The following is a 23339-nucleotide window of genomic DNA, read 5'->3' as shown; positions in this document are numbered from 1 at the left end:
GACATGCTTGCTTTCTTAGTGTGCAGGAAGCATCATTTTCAAACCATTTGTTTCTCCTAACAAGAGACACCCCCTTAGAAGGGACCAACAATTTCTGCTGATACTATTCAGCCAGGTTGTGAAAGTGTAAAGATGTACTAGAGCATCCACGATCACTAGATGTCACAAAATAGAATTTTATCAAAATTATCAAAAGATAGCAGGAAAGAGTGTCCCGGGAGACACAACAGTCAGATCTATTCAGCCCAGAAAGGGAACCCGGAGTAGATCAAAGTCACCAAAGTCCAACTTGGTGGTTTAGTGAGGCTTTTTGCTTTTTGTTTTTCCTCTTTAACTGGGGTTACTAAATGGAGTCTGGGCTAGGGGATACTAACAGGAGTATGGTTGGAAGGTTACTTCTAGGAGCAGAGATGACTTAAAAGCAGCTGCTTCCTCCAAGAGCCCTCCCCAGTACCCACGGTAGCTCACGAAAGCTGCAGCCCTGGAGCTGTACATCCTGCAAACAGATGGAGAGTCCTGGGAAAGCTCCTCTGGGCAGCCTGGCTGCTAGTCTCCCTCCCTGCAGTTGTCTGCTCTGTTTATGAATTTGTTGAGAGGGTTACAAGAATGGTTCCTCTTCCCAGACAGGCATGTTTGTTTACAGCTTCCCTGTCCTCTTGAAAAGAATGTTTCTATTAGTAGGAAAGCATTCTACAAGGGAAGGATGAGAGTCAGACAGCATCAACAGAAAACCAAAAATAAAACAGAAAACACAAATCCAACCATCAGGACAACCTTGAATGTAGACGTGATAACTCTGTTAATGGAAAAACAAGGGAAGGTGCTGGGGTGATGGCCGAAGGTAAAGGCACCAAGCTTGACAACCTGAACTGTCAAGCTCAAGTGCAGATACAAGGGTGTGCACCTGAGTACATTAGTGCACGCATGCACACACACAAACGTGTGCTTGCATATGCGCGCACACACAATTTCTGTACAAGTCAAGGGAAGAGTACTAATTGGCAATAAGAGACTCAATGTAGCAGTCTTGCTTCTGATTATACAGACTGTTGAGCTCTAAATTACTCGTTTATGGAATTCTAGAGATTCTCAGGTTTCTGAATGGTTTGAATTAATGTGTCTTTGTCTTGAATTCCAAACATCTCTGAAAAAATATTCTTAAATTTAAATCTGGGGACACATGATTAAGGTCTGAGAGTTGCATTTATTAAAAGGGTCCTGGGTTTTTTATGCAAAGAGCTGTTTTGTCAGTGTCCAGCTTTGCACGCGCGCGCACACACACACACACACACCCCTCAGAGGGTCACTCCTATGTTCCTTTATAAGATGAAAAAGTTCTTGATAGATAGAAGACCCTTGGTGTAGGAAGTCCTTCTGTATATGTGTTGTTTTTATTGGTTAATAAAGAAGCTTCTTTCAGCCAATAGCTTACCAGAATATAGCCAGGCTGGAAGATATCTGTCTGTCTGTCTGTCTATCTATTTATCTATCTATCTATCTATCTATCTATCTATCTATCTATCTATCTATCAAGAGAGTAGACAGAGTCAGGGAGAAGCCACATAGCTGCCACAGGAGACAGTCGCCTCCACTGGAACCACCAAAACTTAGCCAGTAGGCCATGGCCTTGTGGTGATGCTCAGATTAATGGAGATAGGTTAGTTAAGGATATAAGAGCTAGCTAGAAATACACTTAAGCTATTGGCCAAACAGTATTGCAAATAATATTGTTTCTGTGTGATTATTTTGGTTCTGGGCAGCTGGGAAACAGACCCTCTATTCCATCACAGTTTATATCTTGATATCATTCCCTTGACAACAGCCTTTCTCTCAGGAAGACTCCAAGCTCTGACACTCCCTTTGTTTCTCAGAAAAGTAATCCAGTGCCTGACATATGGCAGATACTTGGTAGCCACTTACTCCAAAGAGCTTCCTAGCCTGGGCTGTAATTTATAACTACCTGTAGGATACATTTACCAAGATATTCTCTCTCTGCATCCTGGCATCCGTGTGTGAGGAGGCTAGTTGAGGGTATCAGCTGCTCTTTCCACTTGTTCTTCCTTATCATCTTCAGACAAGATCTGATACTGAACTTGGAGCTTGCTGTTTTTTTGGCTAGGCTGGCTAGCCAAGCAAGCCGAAGTGGTTAGAGGCTCATACAGCCACGCTTGGCTTTTGTATAGGTGCTGGGCAGACAAATTCAGGTCCACAAGCTTGTGTATGGAGCAAGTGCTCATACCCACTGAGCCATCTTGCCAGTTTCTTATTTGTTAATTAAAAAATTAAACACACCCACATATAAATTTTGTATAGTTAAATGTTACTATTTTAAGTAGATTGTTTTATGAGTTTAATAAATGATCACATGTATGTAACTACCAAGCAAATAAATAGTTCCATCACTTCCCAAACTTTATCAAGCCCTTTGCCATTTCTGTCCCCCTTCCATTTCCATGCAAACTAGCTGCATGCAGCCACTGATGTAGATTGTATCATTTTTATATTAGTTTTCATCTTCTTAGAATTTTACATATGTTACATAATACGTACTTTATTGTATATAGCTTTTTCTGTTTGTCTTGTTTTGTTTTTTCGAGACAGGGCTTTTCTGTGTAACAGTCCTGGTCGCCCTGGAACTCCCTTTGTACTTGTAAACCAGGCTGGCCTTGAACCCACAGACATTGCCTGTCTCTGGTTCTTGAGTGCTGGGATTAAAGGTGCATGCCGGCTTGTATATGTTATTTTTTATTTTTTTAACGGATGTGACTCTTTGAGATACATTTATTTGCTACCATGCTTTAGTTGTTTATTTCCTCTTACCATTGAGTTCTCGTCCATCATTTCTATGGGCTACATTTTAATCTGTTGATTGATATTTAGTTGTTTTACTATTTTGACTAATATTAACAAAACTGCCAATGATATTGACAAATAACTTATACCAGCTTTTTTTTTTTGTGTGTGTGTATTCCACGAAATGTAATGGTTAGATCATTAGGGCAGACATACAGGCAAGCTTCAAATTATTCTGTATAGTGGTTTCAACATTTTACTTTCTTGTCTGCGATGCAGGAGTTCCTGTTACTCTGTATCTTCAATAACAGGATTACCAGTTTTCTTTTCTCCCGTGGCTAGATGGTGGCATTTCATTCTCATTTTAAAACGAACATGTCTGGCTTTCTGAATCTCAGTCATCTCTCTCTTACCAGGCGTCACTGTAGGAATTTATGGTTAAAAAATGTAATGATTACACCATACTACAAAAAAACTTAAGAATTAAAATAACAAACTATTAATCGAGCCGTTTTCCTCCTCTCAGCGGTAAGGGCTATCTTGCTCTTTGCTGTATTTCTGGTATCTAGCATGTGTCTGGTGAATAATGTGCACATTCATTATTATCTGTTGTTATGCAGTAAACTATCCTGAAGTATTCATCCACAGTGGGCAGGTGGTCCTGAATTATATAAGAAAGCACAGTCAGTAAGCCACGGAATCCAAGTCGATAAGCCACATTTCTCCACCTGACCTTTGCTGAGCTCAGTTCCTGTCCTCGCTTACCCCTTGATAAGATGGTGATCTTAACGCGTAAGCCAAATCAACCCTCAAATCTTATGCTGGTTAGTTGTCAACTTGTCACAAGGTAAAGTCATCTAGGAGGAAGGAACCTCAACTGAGAAAATGTCTCCATCAGATTGGCCTGTGGGCAAGTCTGTAAGGCATTTTCTTGATGAAAGATTAATGTGGGAGGGCCCAGCCTACTGTGGTTGGTGCCATCCCTGATAGGTGGTCTTGGGTTGTATGAAAAAGTCAGCTGACTAAGCCAGTAGGCAGCATTCCTCCACAGCTTCAGCTTCAGCAGCTGTCTCCAGGTTCCTGTCCTGCGTTGGTTTCCCTCAAAGATGGGACTGTGATCCGGAAATGTGAGCCAAACCAGCAGTTTCCTCCCTAAGTGACTTCTTGTCAAGGTGTTTCTAGCAGCAATAGAAAACTAACTGGAGCACAGAGCTAAATGAACACAAATCTGGTAGTGAAGTCATATGGACCATGGTAGCTTTCAGAATTTGCAAAGGCAGTGAGAGTGTCTGCTGTTCAAAAGGCTGCAGTGTCTTTGGAAATAAGAAGATACATCCATCTCAACACAGAGAAGCATAGGAATGCTTTTTTCAGGGTGGAATTCTTAAAAGACCAGCCATATTTTAAAAATACATATATCATAAATAATCTAGTGCGAATATCTCTGAAAAAGCAACATTAAACCGAGTAGGTCAGCTTTCTATAATTTTTCAAAAAGCAGTTGGAAACCCCGCAAAGTTGATGAGGTATTTTCTTGGATGTCTCAATCAGAAACCAAATTTTTCCACGGGAGGTGGCAGAAACATGGGTTTCATACATGCTTCTGGAATGCAAGAATGAAGGAGGAGTGGAGGCTCAAAGTCCTCCTCAAGAATGCAGGAATCAAGTCAGCACAAACAGAGAGCGGCAGGAATTAGGCACGGGCTGTAACTAGCAGGCCTTGCTGGTAATCCTGAGGCCCTCCTGATAGAGATGAGATGGTTATGAGTCCCTTCCTCTCTCCACTTGGGCAAAGTGCCCTGTGTAGTTAGAAGGACTGAAGAGACAATTTAAAAAGGGGTCAGAGCAAATTCTGCCTTGGTCACTGCGCATGCTCACCTTTCAGTCTTCTTCAGATTTGACCTGTGGGAGCACAGGACTTCGGCTGCTGGGTGGGGAATCAGAGGAGACTCTTAAAACAGTCCATCGTTACTGTGTTTGGTCTAGACCAGATCAACAACCGTTCATGAAGAAGTGTCTGGTCTATTCTGAAATCGTGACGGGTGATCAACAGGAGGGAATGGATGGTTTAAGTATCTGGCTATGGTAATGGAAAGGTGTCAGGGGCAAAGGAAGAGTCATGCTCCTCACTCCGAAAGCTATTACTTGGGTTACAGTCTCCCCTTTGTATGGAATAGGGGGCTGTGGAGGAAACACAGGAGCCAGGTGCAGGAGGCTCATTTGGCCTCCTGGACCAGTTCCTTCGGTACTTCTTCAGCCCAGGTTAGGCCCCAAGGCACATTTGGCCGAAGTAGAACTTGGCCAGAATTGCACCTTTGCCAGCTCCTTTCTTTCCGGAGCATTTTTTTTTTTTAAAAGAAGATATTGAAGATTCAGACACCCATGCTTTTGGTAGCCCCAAGAAGAGGGTGATGCTTACATCTCATATAAGCCCGGGTAACTTTAGATGCTCTCAGGACGTGGAGTCCGCCGACGTGTCAGCAGACGCTGGACACCAGGGGGTGGAGGGTGTCGGAAAGCCAGACAAGGCTCCAGCGCTACCCCAGCCTCAAGGTACGCTACGGGGCGGTACTTCCTGACCCCGGAAGGGAAAGTTGTTTTGGGGAAGGGGAGCGAAAAGAAGAGGTACAGTGAGTAAAACTAAAACTCGGAAGTTGTTAGCTCTCTCTCTGGCCTTCGGTCCCTGTCCTCCTCTGGTCTTTTTTAGAGCACGGTTCCCTCTAGAGTCCCACGCTGTTCAAATTGCCGCTAGGAAGGGACCGCAGGAGCCCCGGTTCCCCCAGACCCTCCCGGGAACCGGGTCTCCAGGAAAACCCGGAGCGGAGCATCCCCGGCCGGGACACGCCCTCCGCGTGCGGCTGTGTGCGCATGCCCAGTGCACGGCAGCCGCGAGTAGGAAGCGGAGCGCGGCGGTGGAGGAGGTGGGAGGGGACGCTCCGCCGTAGCGAAGGCGCGGGACGCTGCAAGGGTTCCCGTGGTTTCCTCCGGGCGTTCGGGACCGTGGAGCCCTTGCGAGGCGCGAGCGAGCCTGGGGCCAGCAACGAGCGCGGAGCAGCGGGGCGGCCGGGCGGAGCGGGCTCCGAGCCCCGGGCTCCGCGGCTCGGGACACGGCTCCGGCGGCGGCAGCGGCGGGGGCGGCGATGTTCCACTGCATTCCCCTGTGGCGGTGCAACCGTCATGTGGAGGCCATCGACAAGCGCCACTGCTCGCTGGTCTACGTCCCCGACGAGATTTACCGCTATGCCCGCAGCCTGGAGGAGCTGCTGCTGGACGCCAACCAGCTCCGGGAGCTCCCCGAGGTGAGTGCCCGCCTCACCTGGCGCGGCGGCCCGGTCTGCGCGCTCCTCCGCCGACCGCTTGGCTCCGTCAGAGCCTGGCCAGTGGGGAACGACGACTGCCCTCAGCCGCCCCCATCCCTCTTTGCTTCCCGAACCCCATCCGCCAATAAAAGTTCTTTTTCATTTATACCGAAAGACTTGGTATTTAACAAGTAGTTACTTGGCGAGTGGAGAGAGGTTCTGGTCCATTAAAGTAGCTTTGGGAACTAACGCCTGTTAGGTGGAAGCCAGGTGGCTCACACTGTTCCCAGCTGGGGGCGACCATGCGCCCCATCACGCCCCAGGGCCGGTCGGCTGGCCGCCAGTTCCCGGGCCAGTGGCCCGGAGCGTCTCTCTTTGGGCTAGAACAGGTCCCAGAGGACATTTAGGACCTGGCAGCGCGCAAGTAAGCCTCCGTATCTTGGCATCTGTAAGGAATGTGCTCCTGGCCTTATCTTTGTGGGCTGTGCCCTGGAGAGATGGCGCTTTGTCGGCTCCCCTGGGCCCATGGCGGCATTGGGGTGCTGGGCAGGAGGAGAGCTGGTGCTGGTGGCCAGGTGCCCGCCTCTGGGGCACTGCGTGCGTGGACCTGTTGCGTGGTTGGAACTGCCTTGAATGTGGCAGTGGCTCCCGCTGCGAGTCAACCCTGCTGCTGCCTCTCTGTCCCTGAGCCACCACGGAGCTTGCTTGGGTCTGTCCTATTACTCACTGATGCTGTACCTATTCAGAGTTGTTTACGAAAAATTAATCATTTGCCGGACCGAACTTGTCCAGTGACAGATGCTGATTGTGCTTTTAGGAGGGTCGGGGCAGGGGTAGACGCTGAACTTTTAACCCTTGAATTTGCCTCAGGACTTTAGCTTTAACTGTTAAAGGGGACGGCATCCCAAACCCAGGTGTATGTAGGAAGTAAGCCTGTGGCAATCCAAAGGTTCAGGAAATGGAAGACTGCTGGGGGGCGGGGAGAGAGCCTAAAGGCCGAAGCTTCGGAGTGCAAACAACTTGTTTGTCCTTTGGTAACGCTAAATGCCCTGTCATTTTCAAAGACGTTCTGGTCAGATGTTCCTGTTTATTGGAACACGGGCTGATAACGATCTCCAGCGCTGACAGAGTTTAGAAAATCTGAACTATGTTTTTCTCAACATCTCAAGTGATGCACCTCTTGAATTAACTTTCCTTGATTCCCTTGGCCGCCTGTGTGTGATCCCAAAGATTCCCCTCACCAGGAACAGGGCACCCTCCCCCCTCCCCCCAGTTTAATTCAGTAGGAAAACCATCCAGTTCCCTCAGGCATGTCTGATTTTGCAGGCATTTTCAAACACATGATCTAGTTTTTAGCCTCACTATGTTTTACTTAAGTGGTAAGCTCAGTGCTTTAAGTTGTATAATTTTCGAAACATAGCAAAAATTACTTTAATGCTTTTCAAGGGATTTGAAATGCAGTTATTAAAAGACTTAGTAAAAAGCTCTTGATGATCAACTTTGCTGTAGCATTTGTGTTTTATTGTGGAATTGGAAGCTGTCTTTGGATTGGCCCTTCATTGCCTTCCGCAGTTTGTGAGATTTCCTGCAGTGCTGCAGAATTTTGCTTGGCGTAGGAGACTGAGAGTTTTGGACGGCTCAGGTATTGGTCAAGGACAACGCAAGTCTGATGGCATTCTGTAAATACAGTGAGCAAACATTTCAAAACTGAAGGATGGCCTTCCTTATTGGGAAGTATTGCTCTCACAGCCTCAGATCGTGGTCCTGTAAAGTGGATTTCTCTCTGTCTTATTTCACGTGACAGTGGGATTGTACGTGCCTGTTTGTTTCATTCATGACTTCCTTGGGCTGGCCACTGTTGGTGTTTGAGATCTGTATAACTCATTACTGTTGCTCACTGGTCCCCCAATCCTGTCTCCCCACCACCGTATCACCACCACTCTTGATGGACAGCGTCAAAGGTCCATAGTGTGGTGGCCATTACCAGCTGTATGTTTTACTGCCTATAATTTGGGAGCACAGCCAAAAGGGAGGCCTTCCCCTCTACCTGGGCAACAGGCTTTGGGATAATGATAGGCACCTAGTGTCCACGGAAAAGCCTGCAACCTCTCATTTGCTCCCACATTTTCATTTACAAATTGAGACAGGGAACTGCAGTGGTTTTTCTCAGGGCTTTGCACTGCATTGGACACAGTCTCTGGCTCCCCCCACCTTCCGAACTGTCAGACAACTGCAGTCACCCTGAACATGCAGCATGAGTCTGGCTCCGTTTCTCACGTCCATCAAACCTCAAGCTATTCAGTCCCGCCTTTTTGAGTCATGTGATTTAAACTTGGCCTTGTTAACATTTATTGTTAAACATTTATTGAAGGACCATTACTTACTAGTTATTAAGAATGTAGAGATTAAAGAAGCTACGATCCTTCCGAGCTGATCACAGCCCTGTGGAGAGGCTGATGACTCAAACGCAGAGGTGACGGGCTGGAGAGGGCAGCGCACTCGCCAGCCCACTTACCAGCCACAGACATGCTGTCACTCACCTACTCGACCTCAGAAGTGGGTCAGCTTCGCGGTGGCTTCTCGACAGTGCAGGCCGACGGTCAGCACCCTCATCTTGAGCTTGGCTTTGGTTGGGTGACAGTGGTTCCGTCTGTCTGTGGCTTCTGTCCCTGCAGCTAGATTCTTTTGGTGTCTGTACTAAGACAGTCTCTCTCTCTTGCCCTCTTGAAGTGCCTGCATGCTTTTGTTCTCTCCTGTAAGCACAGAACCTTATCCTTGTACCCAGTAGGTCTTGCTCAATAAACAGTTACTTTTCTAGAATTTTCTGTTGTCTCCTCTTTGCCTTTTTTTGCTAGTTTTTGGTTGATTGCCCTATGAAAGTGTTACCAACACCCATCCTCCTCCCGTCATTCCTTCACATCCTACCTTGTCTTCTAGTTCTAGAGCAGTTACCACGACCTCAGCTCAAACCTTATATGCTTTATGTGCTCCTTGTGTGTCTACCCAACTAAATTGTTACCTCCATGAGGGCAGGGTTGTTCATGGCTGAACCTAGGACACATGTGGTACGCTGTGGGCCCTCAAGTGCTTGTTCCATAGAAGACTCCTCATGTTGTTGACTTCAGAAGTCTGCCTTTCCTTGGCCAACGCAATTCCCCTTCCTATGACTGCCTTGCTACTCTGTTGAGACATCAGTCAGCACCTTTCTTTCAGAATCCCTTGTCCTTCCTTGGAAGGCTTTGTCTTCCATCTCTTGTACTATCTTTGACATCTTTGAACTAATCCTTACACACTGAACATTTACCATGATTATAAGTTCATTTTCAGTGCTTGTAGCCTGCTCAGGCAAGGGGCTGTCTCCCCATTTAGAGCAAGTTAGCCATGTTTCAGTTAAGTCTTCTCTTTGGAAGTGCTATTTCTCCTTGCAGTTCCATTTCTGAGGGATGGGGTAGCCATTCTTCCTGTTTCCAAGGTCTATATGTTTAACAGATTGATTCCCCGCTCTGTCTTGTCATGGTTTGTTGTTTTCTTGTAAAATGCCATCTTTCCTTTCAGTTTCTTGTTGCCACCTCCTTGGTTTCACCTGGCTTTGTGTGGCTTTTGGTCATCTTTTACCCAGGCTCCTTGGGTTGTGTCATGAAGGGGCAGTGGGGCCACATGCTGGGTTTAGAGCATTCAAGACAGAGCTCTGTGTCTTGGATGCTTTTCTCCAGCCTTAGCTTCTGCATGTGTCAGAGCACTGCTCGCTCTACAGTGTAGTCTGAGGATACAAAAGATCCGTGCAAACGCAAGCTATTTCTGAATACTGTGGCAAGAACTTATGATTACTGTGTTTCGAATTGAAGTTTTAAGAACCATTCCCCCTTCCCGGAGTTTGTTAAACCCAAATTAAAGTTTTGATATTTTCAGCAATTAAAAAAAAATCACACATCCTGTAATGTTTAGATGACTTTATAAATGAGTAATTATTGCCTAGCCTCCTGAGCACTCCTTTCATTGCTTATAGCTAATGGGAGGAGAGGAGATGTGGCTGTGGGCGAGGCCGGTGGTGCCAGCAGTTGGACGAGCAGAGTCTGCTGTGCTTCCTCAGGGAGAAGTGACTGGAACTGAAAGGGTAGCAGCCTCTGTGGGGTAGTTACTCAGAATTAAAACCCAAGCCCTTGCACCTGGTTAGTATTATTTACTACATTGTCAGTGGCCGGGTAGCATCTACAACATTATGCAATTGCTCTGTGATGCCAAGTTACCGTCGAGGTCTCCTTTCTTGTCTTTATTGGATTTTTAGATTGTTTTACTTAATAGTTTATGTAAGAGCTAAGGCATAGGGATGACACACCTATATGCTTACTTGAGTGTATAATAAAAATAACTCAATTATTCAATAAAAGACCAATTTCACGTTTAAGGAATGTGAATGTTTACAGCAAAGAGGCTGGAAAGGGATTGTCCCTACTGATGCACACATTTATCAAGTAGAGAAACAGTTCATTTCTCAGACATCCTGATATTACTTCACAGTTAGCACTTAATTGCTTTCTGATTGTTTTCTCTGTTGGTTCACACCTTCCCCATAGATTTCCTCATTCCCTACACTAAGAAGTTGTAATTTTCTCAGGTTGGATAGTATCTGTGACATAATTTTTATAGCTACTTCTTACTAAGTTCCAAATTTTGTGGTAGGGTCTTTCCATAAATCATTTTTCTTACGCCGTATAACAAACCATTGTAGCCATTATAACTTCAGTTTTCCAAATGCAGAAAAAGGCTTAAGAAACTTAAGAGGCATGGGAACATTTGGAGCTCCCCACCCCACTGGCGGGCTGGGGCCTGGGGCGAGTAGAAGCCTCTGTAGGGGGCTTTTACAGCTTTGAGGAGTTTCATACTTTTGGGGGGTATTGAGAGAGGCTTTAGAGGAGGCCATTCAGAATAGGCTAAACAGAGGGAAGAAATGCATTGTGCATCGTTCCAGGTGTGACGACTGAGGGGGCCGCCTGGGTGGTGGAGTCACACTACAGTCAGCTGAACTCTGCCCTGGGCCTCTCAGGTACTGTGAGTTGAGTTATTGTCTTGGGCAGGTGATTTCTGAGGGTAGAGGATTTCTGGGAGATGAGTCAGGAACCCTTGCATGGTGCAGCTGGAGGACTTTTGGCATCCTGTAGGAAGACTGGGGACAAGGCCCTAAGACTGTTCTCCTGGGAGTTTTTAGTCTGCTGTATCACTTTGTGTCATGCTCACTCACCTGGAGTTTGGCTTTCTTTTGTTGATGTGGGATGCCTGCATTTAACTAAAACATTGTGAGTTTTGCATGTAGGCTTTGCCTTGGGAGGAAAATGGCCAGCCAGATGTGTTGTGGGTAGGAAGTATTTGTTACCTTTTTCTATTTTCAGGTAAATGTGGCCATAGTGTTTATAAAAGTGTACCCATAGTGACCCTGGTAACTCCATGGGCTTTATTTTTCTGGGAAACATGAGTACATCTCTCTCTGTATATATCTGAGTACATCTATATAAATGCCCTGAACTTTTAACAGACTTGAAATTTGGGGGTTAAGACAATGCTGTCTTTATAGAATGCCAGCAGTACCAGTAGTGGGGGTCTCAAGCATGGGAGGGAGGGCTGCAGTGTGTGCCTGGCAGCTGGGGAGTGTTCATGGAGGTCAAGGGCAAGTTTGACAGCTGTAGGGCTGTAGGTTTCCATTCCAAGTGCAGGGCTGGAAGTCACGCTTGTCTTCTGCCCCAAGAGCTGCGTGAAGGGTGAAAATCATGGGTCAGGCCTTGGTAAGTGCACAGGAGGATCTTCTGGATGGCCATTAACTTTCTCTTAGGTGTTATTTAGTGTACAAGAATGGTAATTTATGTTGCATGTTTGTGTATGTGTGTGCGAGAGAGAGAGAGAGAGAGAGAGAGAGAGAGAGAGAGAGAGAGAGAGAGAGAGAGAGAGAGAGAGAGAGAAGTTTAAAATACATTGGAGTCCTTGGAGAATGTTTGCCCTGATCATTATTATTGAAGAGTTTACTTATGAAAGGTAAAACTTCTAGAATCCAGAGACTTGACTCATTCAGGGGTGGGGTGGTATTTTTTGTTTCTAGGAACCTCAAGGAATGAATTTGCCTCATTTGGGTGGGAGGAGGTGTTATTTCTAATTACGAAGTTGTCTAGATGATTTCTTGATGGTTTGACTAGATGGGACTTCTGTGGCCCCTTCTTGCCGCAGTTCGTGCCTGCTTCTTTGGAAAACATAATTAAGAGGAGCAGTCAACTTGGGTTGGAGGGTAAGGTCTCTAGCTTAGATGGGTAGTTGTGAGGGCCAGATGTGGTTTCCAGACCATTCAGGATGTGACGTGAGTTCAAGCTGTTCGGCTTGTTTCGAAAATGCTGGCTCCACACCTCTGTCTTCATGCTGTTGCTATGGCTGAGCGTGGGCTGTGGTGTCAACTTGTTTTGTTTTTCTGATGAGATTGATTTGAGTTCAATGCTTGAAATAAAAAAAAAAAACCATTTTTCTTGTCGTGATATCATCCATTAGCAGGTTTATCTTTAAAAATAATTTTGAAGAAGAATAATGATTGCTAAGTTTTGGAGCCCAGGGTGGTGCAGTGCGCATAGGAATCACAGACTGATGGATGCAGACTCGTCAGCATACCTGTTGACTCACTGCTTCATCATTTCCTCATGGTGCCAACCCTCCCTTTTCTTGTGTGTGTACGGGAGTTTGCTTGCGTGTATATCTGTGTACCTGTGTGTGCCAGAATTATAGACGGTTGTGAACCAACATTTCACAACCCAAGGGTGCTGGAAATCAAACCCAGGTTCCTTGGAAGAGCAACAAGTGCTTTTAACCTCTGAGCCACCCCTCTTGCCCCAAACATCCACTCTTAAAAGAATATATTCTTAACCTTGCCACAGCAGTAATTCCAGTACTTGGGAAGCTGGGCTAAGAGGTTTGGAAGTTTAAGGCTAGCCTGGGCTATGTAGAAAGGCGGTGTATTAAAAAACAAAAGCAGCAAAAAGAAAAAAAGAGAAAGAAGAAAGGAAATAAAGGATTCTTAGGAGGGATTTCTTCTTCCTCTTCATACATGGCCATGTCTTATCATTTAAACAAAAAGAGGACTCCTCCATCACGAATGATTGCTGGGTTCTTGTTCTGGCTTCCCGTTGTATCTTGGATATTTTCCATATCAGCGTGTGTTATAGGTTAACATTGATGTAGCTTTCAATTGGGCTTTACGTAATCATTTTAAAAAATTGTTCTCCTACTGTTAGGTATTTGAGTTGTTTCTAATTACTTTCAGTGATGAACCATGCTGGTTTAAATGGCTGGTACAGATTATATTGTATGCTTGGGCGAATACGCCTTGAAAAGGAATTTAAAGAATAATCGTTGGATGAAACACAGTGTACTTGCAGTTTCTCTCCCAGCCTGGAGATTCTCTTCCAGAGGAGCCCTTGGGTAGGCTCTAGTCAGGTTGGTCAGAGGTTTATGCCAGGTCTCTGGGAGAAAGCATTTAATGCTTGCCTTCAAGGAGCCAACCGTCTGTTCTTAGGCAAAGAAGTTTAGCCTTCTGGAGTTCCTAATGGAGTTAAGTGTCCCATGGTGCTGAAGGCCAAGCATTGCTGTGAGCCTCCAGAAGAGCTCATTGCTCAGGCTTTCTCAGCATCTGAGCTCACAGGGCCTGACAGTGGACCGGGCGCTGCAGACAGCTGTCATTTGCAAGGTGACACGATACTGTGTTAGGAGAAAAGATAGTCTGAGTTGACATGCTTCTGTTCCCAGAGCGAGGTGACAGTTGTGTGGAGGATGTCTAGCAGCACAAATCTTGGGCATCCCCTTGGTGCGATGACTGTGAGTCAGTCCCCCAGCTGTCCTCTCTCCACTGTGGCCCCCTGCAGGCCTGAACCCGTGGCTTGAAGAGAAAGTATGCATGGCAGCTGGGGGATTGTTCCAGCTGTGAGACTTTACGCAAACAACTAAATCTGTACTGAACCAGTGCCTTGGTTTGATCATCTTTGGAAAGAAAGGAATGGAGTCCCCACCCCATAGAGTTGTTTGAAGATTAACTGTGCTAACACCTATACACCATGGGTAATGGTAGCTGGCAGATAGGAAAAGACAATGCGATTTTACCCTTATCGATGTTGATTGTTTGGTGTTAGAAGCCCAGGCCATCATTGTTCCCTTCTCTGAATCCTTTCTCAATACTTGGTCAGAGTGATCTGAGACACAGACGTAAAGAGTGGCGTCTCCAGCGTGGCCTCCCTGCACTTGCAGGGTAAGTTTGGCAACATTCTTGTCATCTGCTTTCTCCTGCCCTTTTTGCAACTTGCACCTGTGCTGCACAATAGCCAGCTGCCCTGAGTCACTACCACTGTCTCATGCTGTGAGCCTTCCTGTCAGCCTTCCTTTGCTGCTCCACTTGGGTCTCCTGTTGCAGTGCTCCGATCCTGCGGGACAGAAATCAGGAGGAACCTTTTCCTTCTCTGTGGTCTGTGGAGTCCACCGATACTGCTCTTGACTGTAAACAGCCCTGTTTTCCTTTAAAGTGAATGATGGAAGGCCCCCCCCCCCCCCGCGTTTTGCTTCTGCTTTTCATTAAAGCAGCTAGCATAGAGAAAACATCAACTAGATACTTGAAGATGTTCTTGAGGAAATTTGTGGCCTTTTTTTGGGGGGAGTGAATGAAGTTAATGGGTTTGGAGGTTGGAGAGATCGCTTAGCGGGTATGGTGCTTGGCACCCAAGCCTGGCAGCCTAGCACGTGCAGCTTGACTCCACTAGGAGACAGGAGGTGGGGTAGGAAGAGCTGAAGCTCACAGGACAGCTAGCCTGGCTCACAAGGCAGCAGGAAACAACAAAACCTGTTTCTAACAGGACAGCAGACAAGGGCTGACACTTGAGGTTGTCCTCTGATCTCAATCACTCATGTTCTCTCTCTCTCTCTCTCTCTCTCACACGCACACACACACACACACACACACACACACACACACACACACACACACAGTAGGTTTTGATGATACCTGTGAATGTGAGGCTGAAGATTATACTAAGAATCTTGACTGTCAGCGGTCCCTGCTGTATGTGTGGACCATGATGATGGAGTAAAGACAGCACTGACTTAGGAGAGAACTCTTAGTCCTTGTCCTCACTTAGTTCTCTTACGTGAATGGTGGAGGATGTAGATGATGTATGGTCCTTTCATGTCCTGACTTTCTCAGTTGCTAATTCAGAAGTTGCTATTCCAGGAAGACCTTTCAGAGAGCAGTGCCATATCTGTGTACTTGCTTCAGGGGGCGCTTGGTGAGGTGAGTGGAACCCCAAATCTAGGCTTAATTATTGTAGTCAAGCATTTGATAATCAGGCAAAACTCTTCCAGATGAGCATCTTTCTGTGGTCATTGTTGATTTCCAGAGTTAATTAAGAAAGAAAGACCAGCAGATTTCCTCTGGTTAGCGTGCATACCTTCACACACATGTGCGCCTGCGCATCTCGCCGCAGCCCACACACACTGACTGCTTCGTGTCTGTCAGTTTTTTTTTTTCCTCAGCTTTTAAAGCTACAAGAAGCTGGCTAGGACTTTTGGTGTCTTTAGTAGGTTAGCTCAAGTCAGAGGTGGTGGTCCTCCCTGAAGTTGGCTTGATACCAAGAGAATATATTTGGGGACTCTGGTTTAGGAAGAGATCATTAGGAATATCAATGGATCAGGGTCTGCCCAAGGTGGTTTTTCAGGCTATAGGTCTGTACTCTTCAGGAATAAATACTAGCTCTGACAGGATGTTGATGCTGGGCTTTAGCAGCATCCCAGCTCAGGAGTGGGGGCTGGGCTAGGACTTCCCTTCTTCCTCACAGGCCCTCTGGCACCTTTGCTTATTCCCTCCAGGTATTCACTGAGTGCTGGCCTTGCGTCAGGCTTTGTTCTTTCCAGCAGGGCAGATAGAATCTGTGTCTCTGGAACCGCAGGTAAGCCAGATAAGCAAGTACAGATCTTTGATTTTTTTAAAAAGCTATCCTTTTATTTTATTTTATTTTATTTTATTATTTTGTGTGTGGGGGGGGTTGGGAAATGAATGGGATGGAGATGTATGGTGTGAAAGACACAAAGAATAAGTAAAAAGAAAGTTAAAAAACCCAAAAAGCTGCAAAGCAGAAATGCCGCAGAGAGTACATCTGTGGAGGTTCCTGTTTCTCACAAGGCCCCTTCAGGAAAGTGACCCTTGTCCTAATGCATGGCAGGCAGCCACTACTCCAGCACAGCAGGCGATGAGCTTGGTGCTTTAGAGTCTTGGCATGGGGTGGGGTAGCAGCGGGAAATTAAGGTGACAGTGTTTGCTTATCATCGCTTGGTGTCTAGCATGTGGCAGGCGTGAGATCTCGCTGATCTCACAGAGAACTGGATACGTGAACTCAGCTGTGTAGGAACTGCTGAGTATCTTGAGTCCTGGTAGGGGTTTTAAAGAGACCTAGCATTGAGGGAAGGCCGGTGATGAAAATTACAAAAACACTGACGTGTTCTGGGGACGGTGCCCCAGTCTGTTCTCAATTCTCCCTGTGATTGACACATCGCATGCTTGGAAAGCCCATGTCCTCATTTCACATTAAGTAGCTTTTTCCTACAGATAAGACACAGAGACCCCGAACAACTTGTCGCCCAGCTGTTAAGTAGCAGAGCTGGCGCTTGAAGACATAGGGTCTCCACCACTGGATCTTCCTGCCTCGAGGTCAAACCCCTCAAAAGCCCCTGCTGAGCCAGGAGTCCCCATCTCTTCTGTAAAGGGCAGTAAGGAAACTCACAATGTTTGGCTGTTGTTGCATCAAGAAAAAGAGCACTGAGCTGAGAGATCGCTTTCAGAATCAGGTCACCAAGTATTAACGAGCTCATTCATGCATAATCTCTCGAAGATTAGTGGCATCCATTCTTTGGTCTAGAACTCTCACCTCAGGAGATAGCAAGCAAATGGGATCCTCATCTGTTTTTCCAGTGAAAGCCCATTTGTTAGAGATGATAGGAATCATACGCTGCTTTGTCAGAGCAGTGCCCACTGTAACTCTGCCGTACTGGAAGTCAGCTCCCTGTTTGCAAAGTGTAGCATTAAGACATTGGCTTGAGATAGTCTTCAGTCTTGACCATGCCTGCCAGTACTGTAAAGTGGGTCCTATTGTACCTTCTGGAAATGCACACATTCCCATACTGCTACCGCTATTAATGAATAAAACCGAGCGTTTGGTAGTAGCTCTCATGACCCTTGCTGTGACAGAAATCCCTGGGAGACACAACTTGAGGAGCAAAGGTTTGGTGGGCCCACAGCTTCACGGTTTCACTCTGCTGGAGCAGGGGTAACAGGGCAGAGTTGATTCTTGAGAGAGGGAGCATTGTGAAGACTAGGAAGACTAGGAAGCCAAGAAAACTGGAACCAATGGCCCGTTGTTCCCAGACAGCCTCCATCTGTACAGCTCTACATCTTTCAAAAACTTACCTTTGGAAAGCAGCTAGTGTCCCAAACACAAGCCCATAGGGGATGTTTCAGATTCAAATAAAGCCACCCAGCCTAGCTAATAGCTTGTTACATTCACATGTCTGTTTTCCATAACTTCGCTCTAACATGGCAAGGTTGGGGACTGTGGCGAGTTATGTGTGCCCAGTGTTTTTTTTTTTTTATGGTTTATTTTAACTATTTTATGTGCATTGATGTGAAGGTGTAAGATCCCCTGGAGCTAGCTCTTCAGACAGTTGTTAGCTGCCATGTGGGTGCTGGGAATCGAACCCGGGTCCTCTGGAAGAGCAGTCAGTGCTCTTAACCATTGAGCCATCTCTCCAGCGGGGCCCCCCCCCCCCAGTGTTTTCTATAACTGTTGTGATTCACTGAAATTGCCCAAGGTCTAAAGGCAAAGCTTATTAGACCCTGGGCTTCCAACTTGACTTTACTTTCACCATTCTTTAGTAGCTTGTGCTTAAAAAAGAAAACAAAATCTTTGGAAAGATGTTTTTTTGAATGTAAATATGGCAGAGGATGCTGCTTGTGATCTGCATTTCGTTGAGTCATCTAAGAAAGCTAGGCATTCTGAAGTGTCATATTCAGTGTCCAGGCTTGTGTCTAAGGTTGAGGGCAGGCAGCACGTAACTCGTGGTTTCAGTCCCTGGCACTTTTACGCACTAGTGTGCAATCCCGCGCAGGAGTACATTCGGAATACTCTAAACCACAAGTAGCAGAAGTTCTCCTGCAGAAGTGCCTCTGGTTAAAGGGGCGTTTGGTGACCTCACATATCCGGGAAACTGAAGGTAATGGTGCTAGGTTAGTAGGTCACTTGCCTCCTACGCAGAAAGGGAAGGCTTGGGTAGTCAGTGGCTTGTGGTAACCATCAGAGAGGCTGGGGTTAACAGTGCCTGGCTCCCCTTAGTGAGAAGTAGATAGTGGGGAGTAGGCATCAGGAGGGTAGAAGTGTCTGCAGTTGGTGAGGTGTGTGGAAGGCACCTCCTGCTGGCTCCTTGCATATACCTGCCTTTTTCATCATGGGGTAGCAGGTAGCTGTTGTGTCTCATTAACCCTCTGTCTTCTGCCAAAACACAGAGACCATCTGTGTTTTTGTTTTCTAAGAAGAATCCTTAGCACTAATGATTTCTTTTTCACACTGTGCAAAACAAAAAAGAATGACTGTCTATGTAGATATTTCCCCTAGGTTTTATTGCCATATGCCTGGGGAATTCTGCAAGAGAACAAAAATTAAATAAGTAGGGTATTACAAAAGTTGAAGTCTCATACACTCAGCTTATGACTTATGACTTTCCTTCCCCATTGCCTGCGCTGTCGCTTCTGCTTGGGATGCCCTCCTGTGCCCATGGCCCCTCCTCTGCAGAGCCCCTCCGGCCACAGCCCAAGCATGGCTCTGTGCCTCCCCAGTCACTCAAGGTTCATGTCTCTGGTTATATGGGAGGGTGGGACTTAGCTGTGCCTCTGTTTGTTTTCTACCTGTCTGTCATCAGGTCTGGATTTATGTGAGCCTGTCCCAGGCATTGGGAAATTCAGCGCCTGAATCACAGGACACAAAAAAGAAAACAAATAAAACCTATTGTACTGAAAAATGCGTTTTCTTTTTTTGTGGAGTAGTTCAGACATGTAAACTCCTTGACCTGTGTTCAAGACCACCCATGATGGGATTCCTGCCTTCTTAAGTCTCCCGTGTCTCCTACAGTCTTTAATGATTGCCTGGGTTTGATTTACCTTCCATTGCTGTGATAAAGGCAGCCACCCCAAAAGCAACACGAAGAAGAAAGGGTCTCTGTGACCTCAAAGGTTTACCTAGGGCAGGAAGGAACTCAAGGATCTGGAAGTAGGAACTGAAGCAGAAGCCATGAAAGAGTGCTGCTTACTGGCTTGTTTCCCATGACCACCTCAGTGTGCTTTCTTATATAACCCAGGATCATCTGCCCAGGGGATGGTACCACCCACAGTGGGCTGGGCCCTCCCATGTCATTCATTAGTGAAGAAAATGCCCTGCAGGCTTGCCTATAGGTCAATCTGATGGAGGTATTTTCCCAATTGAGGTCTTTTCAGAAAACTCTAGGTGTCAAGTTGATCAATCAATCAATCAATCAATCAATCAATCAATCAGCCAGTACAGGGGCCAGTGTGTCTTTGTTTCTCCAACCTGTGTCTGTATACTGTAGGCTTTATGCAGCGCTGGCCCAGGGTAGCTATATTAATAGCAAGAGTTAGCTGTGTTAGCTGTGAGGGAGAGCAGGGCTGCTGCTGAGTCGGCAGATTCTGCTGGCAGAGGGTCAGCAGTAGCACCTAAGATAACACGTCAAGATAATGTCATTCTGTTGACAGAAGGACATTTCCGCCCCTCCTTGCCTCTTAGCAGGGGTGTTAATGAGGAGTAAAATGGCCAAAAGGCAGGAAGTGTTTCTGAAGCCATGGCCTTTGTTGTCCACATCCCAGATAACCCTCCCTCCCTCTGGAAAGAGTTAAGTGAAACCCCAGTTACAGTTTTTGAAATGCGAATAACAGCTGTGTGTTAAGTACTACCTCTGGCTGCACCTACTCTAGATTTGGTCCTTAGGTCAGCTTGATATGGTATGTGAGGAAGTTCTTTTGTTAAAGCCGACACTGAGGGCTTCTCTGAGGGCATAGTCGAGAAAAGACTTACCTAAGGTTAAGACCCTGTCTGCTAGATGCCAAAGACAAGGGCTGGTCATGTGAAGATGTGAGAGTTGTTTCCCAGTGTCTCGGGCCTAGCGTTGGAGTCAGGCAGCTAGGTAGATCCATTGCAGCAGACTCTCTGGGAGTCCTGGGCAGCTCGAGCACAGGCAGGGGACACCACAGAACCAAGAGTGAAGTTAAGGAGATTCCTGGAGCCCCGTCCCAGCTGGCCTAGATGCAGGTGAAGCCGTGGGGGAATGAGTGTCTAGAAAGATATAAACTTAGAAACCACATCCTAATGGCAGCTTGTGTATGGAGAGGGGAACAAGGATAGAGATGGATAATGTTTGAAAACCGAGCAGGGGCAGAGTCTGCTGATTGGCCGGATTTGGAACATACAGCCAGACAGTCTAGGGAGACCCTGTGATAGCTGGTTGCTTCTCAGGCTCAGCACGTGAGAAAAGGGGCAGGATGAGTGTGGCAGGTAAAGATCAAGCCACTTGGCTCATGGTGCAGGTGCAGCAGCCCGCCACAGGTGAGCAAGGTGGGTATTGAACATGGGGGGGGGGCGCTTCTGGGAGCCGAAGGTCAGGGCTGGGTATTGTTGGGTACCCGTGCAGTTTTCCTGCTGCTGGCCTCTGCTGCTTGTTTTCTTGAAGCGCTCAGCAAGGCAAGCTTGATAGAGAAAGGTAGATGTGGATCCCAGGTCCACCTGTGCAGTAGGCGGTGGCTGGGTAGGAGGGGATGAGACCTTGTAGGAGTCTGATAGGAAGGTACACGGGGTGCTGTAGACTGGGCGGAGAAAGGAAGGAGGCCCGGGAGAAGGGAAGCAGTCAGAGCGAAAGTGAACATGTCATGGGGTGAGCCAGACCTGAACTGTTGAAGACTTGTGAAAGGGTGGAAAGCTCTGGGTGAGGCCGGGTTGTGACTCACAGCTGGATGGCAAGGAGCAGACAGAGGGGTGTGGTGGCTGTTGCCCTTCAGAAAGCCCAGGGGTGGTGGTGCTTGCTCTGTGGGTGGGTCAGCTCCACCGTCATGACCCGCAAAATCAATGACTTGTGGAAGGGCCAGGTGGGCAAATTATAGTTTTCAAAAACCCAACTATAGACAGACCTGTGGCAAACCCAAAAGCCGCACCCAGAGGGACAGCTCCACCTGTCCCACCCAGCACGCCAGGTGGGACAGAATGTCTGTCCCCACAGTGTGAAGCTGTCACTGCTTCACTCCACACTCCCCCACCCTGCCCCTCCTCCTTGGAAATAATTTTTTGTGCCTTGACTTTTAAGCACTCAGCACTTGAAAACAGCCAGTTTCTCAAGAATTTGGAAAAGTACTGTGGGCTGTAGAGTCCAGGGTTCAGTTGGGTTTTAGGACTGGAGAAGGCGAAGTGGGTGATGCTCGTGAGTCAGATGCCAGAGTCTTGGAACATCTTGCCATTTTTGGTCATCTCATCCGACTTTGAAGATAAGGTACTTAGAAGCTAATTAGTTTTCAGTAGGAACTAATAGGCCTCGATTGTAATCTGAGGCCTGCGGCTCAAGGGAGCTGTAGACTGGATGTGTAGCCCTTTGCTCCTGATGTCTCTCTCCTAAGCTTGCTTCCCCCCCCCCCCCTTCATGTTGAGTGCCTCTTTATGGCTCTCTAGTGTATTTTTAAAGATGGATGTGATTTTTACATTATGTGAATGTGTGTAAGCTTATGTTTGTGTGTGCAGTTGCCCACGGAGGCCAGAGGTGTCAGTTTCCACGAGCTGGAGTTACAGGTGGCTGTGAGCAGCAAACATAGGTTCTGGGAACTGAACTCCAGACTAGTGCGTCTCTCCAGTCCCACAGTTTCTTGGTTCATACTTCCTCCCTTTGCTTGTCCCCAGCCTTTTCTACCCTTAGCATGGTTTCTTTTTCATTTGTGATCTGTCTGATTTGTTTCCCTGTAGAATTCAGCTCAAGTTAGTTGGCTAAAATGTAGGTCAGTTGTTCCTCCTATAATGATTCAGTATAGTTTTGTATTCTATTTCCTTAACGTGTTTGAAATCAGTGAATTAACAGAGGTGTGTCTACATAGTGGGGAAACTTTCTCTGAATCATTAACTGGAAGGTCCTTACACATTCAGGTAGATGCTTTGCCCCTCAATTTAACCACTTTGTGAACTTATTCATGTTTCTAAATAGTGTTGGAACTCTTTAGGAAACATTCTCAGGCTGCGTCTGCACGCCATTGGCCATTTTTCTTTGTTTGTCCTGGCCCTTTGCAAATAAATACATTTGATGGTTGGCTCAGAGAACTGAGTCTAGAGACTCAGACTGTGGAGAAGCTGGGAAATTTAGTTCTGTGCTCACATGAGATGCGACCATGAAGTCATGACAGGCTGACTCACTGGTGAGCCCCAATTCAGGGCAAACAGGGAGGGACACCGATGCTTGACTATCGTGGCCCACTTGGTAGAGTGTGCTGCCGGTTTCCTCCATTTGCAACATGACTTTTCGCAAACTTGTTTTCCAGTGTGGTGTATTTATTAAGTGACTAAGAGTTAAAATTTCCCATTACCAAAGACAGTTTAGTAAGGTGTTTTTGTTGTTGTTGGAGATAAATATGCAATTCTTGCCTGGAAATTTTGAAATGATTGTGCAGTTGCGTTGCTGTCCTCCAGAGGAGAAATCTTGGGGAAATGGGTTCCCCCAAGGGGTTTTAACCAACGTTGTGTGTGGGTCCATGGCATGGTGTGTTGAACACTTAAACTGGGCCCACCGCCAGACCTCTTGTGTTCTTAATCAACAGCTTAGTTGCTGGTCTCTGCTGGTCAGGATAGGACCAACACAACGACTTAGACCAAGTGCTTTCTCAGAAGCGCTGGAGAGTTCTTTAAAGAAATGCATTCTTAGGTCCCAGGTCCCATGAATCTGATCCATTTCTCCTTGTACCATGGTGGTTCTTGATGTTACCAGGAACTTGTAGCTCTGGGAAGGGTCCTATGGGCTGTTGGGGATGGTCTGGGGCCACACTATGTGAAGCAGTGCTGTATAGGCCTCTGGTATTATATGCATGTAGGTTCGTGTTCTTTTTCTACTCTCTAAAGGCCATGTGGTTTTGCAGAATTACTTAGCACTGTTGAACCT

The 23339-nt window shown here is 46.6% G+C and overlaps 1 protein-coding gene across 1 annotated transcript in view; it reads left to right on the top strand.

Annotated features, from left to right (window-relative positions):
• The first annotated feature begins 5933 nt into the window (after positions 1-5933).
• Lrrc1 (leucine rich repeat containing 1) overlaps positions 5934-23339 on the top strand; it is a 114520-nt gene continuing 97114 nt past the window's right edge. The window contains 1 exon segment of the mRNA XM_038323472.1: positions 5934-6092. Within this exon segment, the coding sequence (XP_038179400.1) occupies positions 5934-6092 (159 nt within the window).

Source organism: Arvicola amphibius, chromosome 3, assembly GCF_903992535.2.
Source record: "Arvicola amphibius chromosome 3, mArvAmp1.2, whole genome shotgun sequence".
Taxonomy (NCBI): domain Eukaryota; kingdom Metazoa; phylum Chordata; class Mammalia; order Rodentia; family Cricetidae; genus Arvicola; species Arvicola amphibius.
This window is presented reverse-complemented; position numbering and strand designations above follow the sequence as displayed.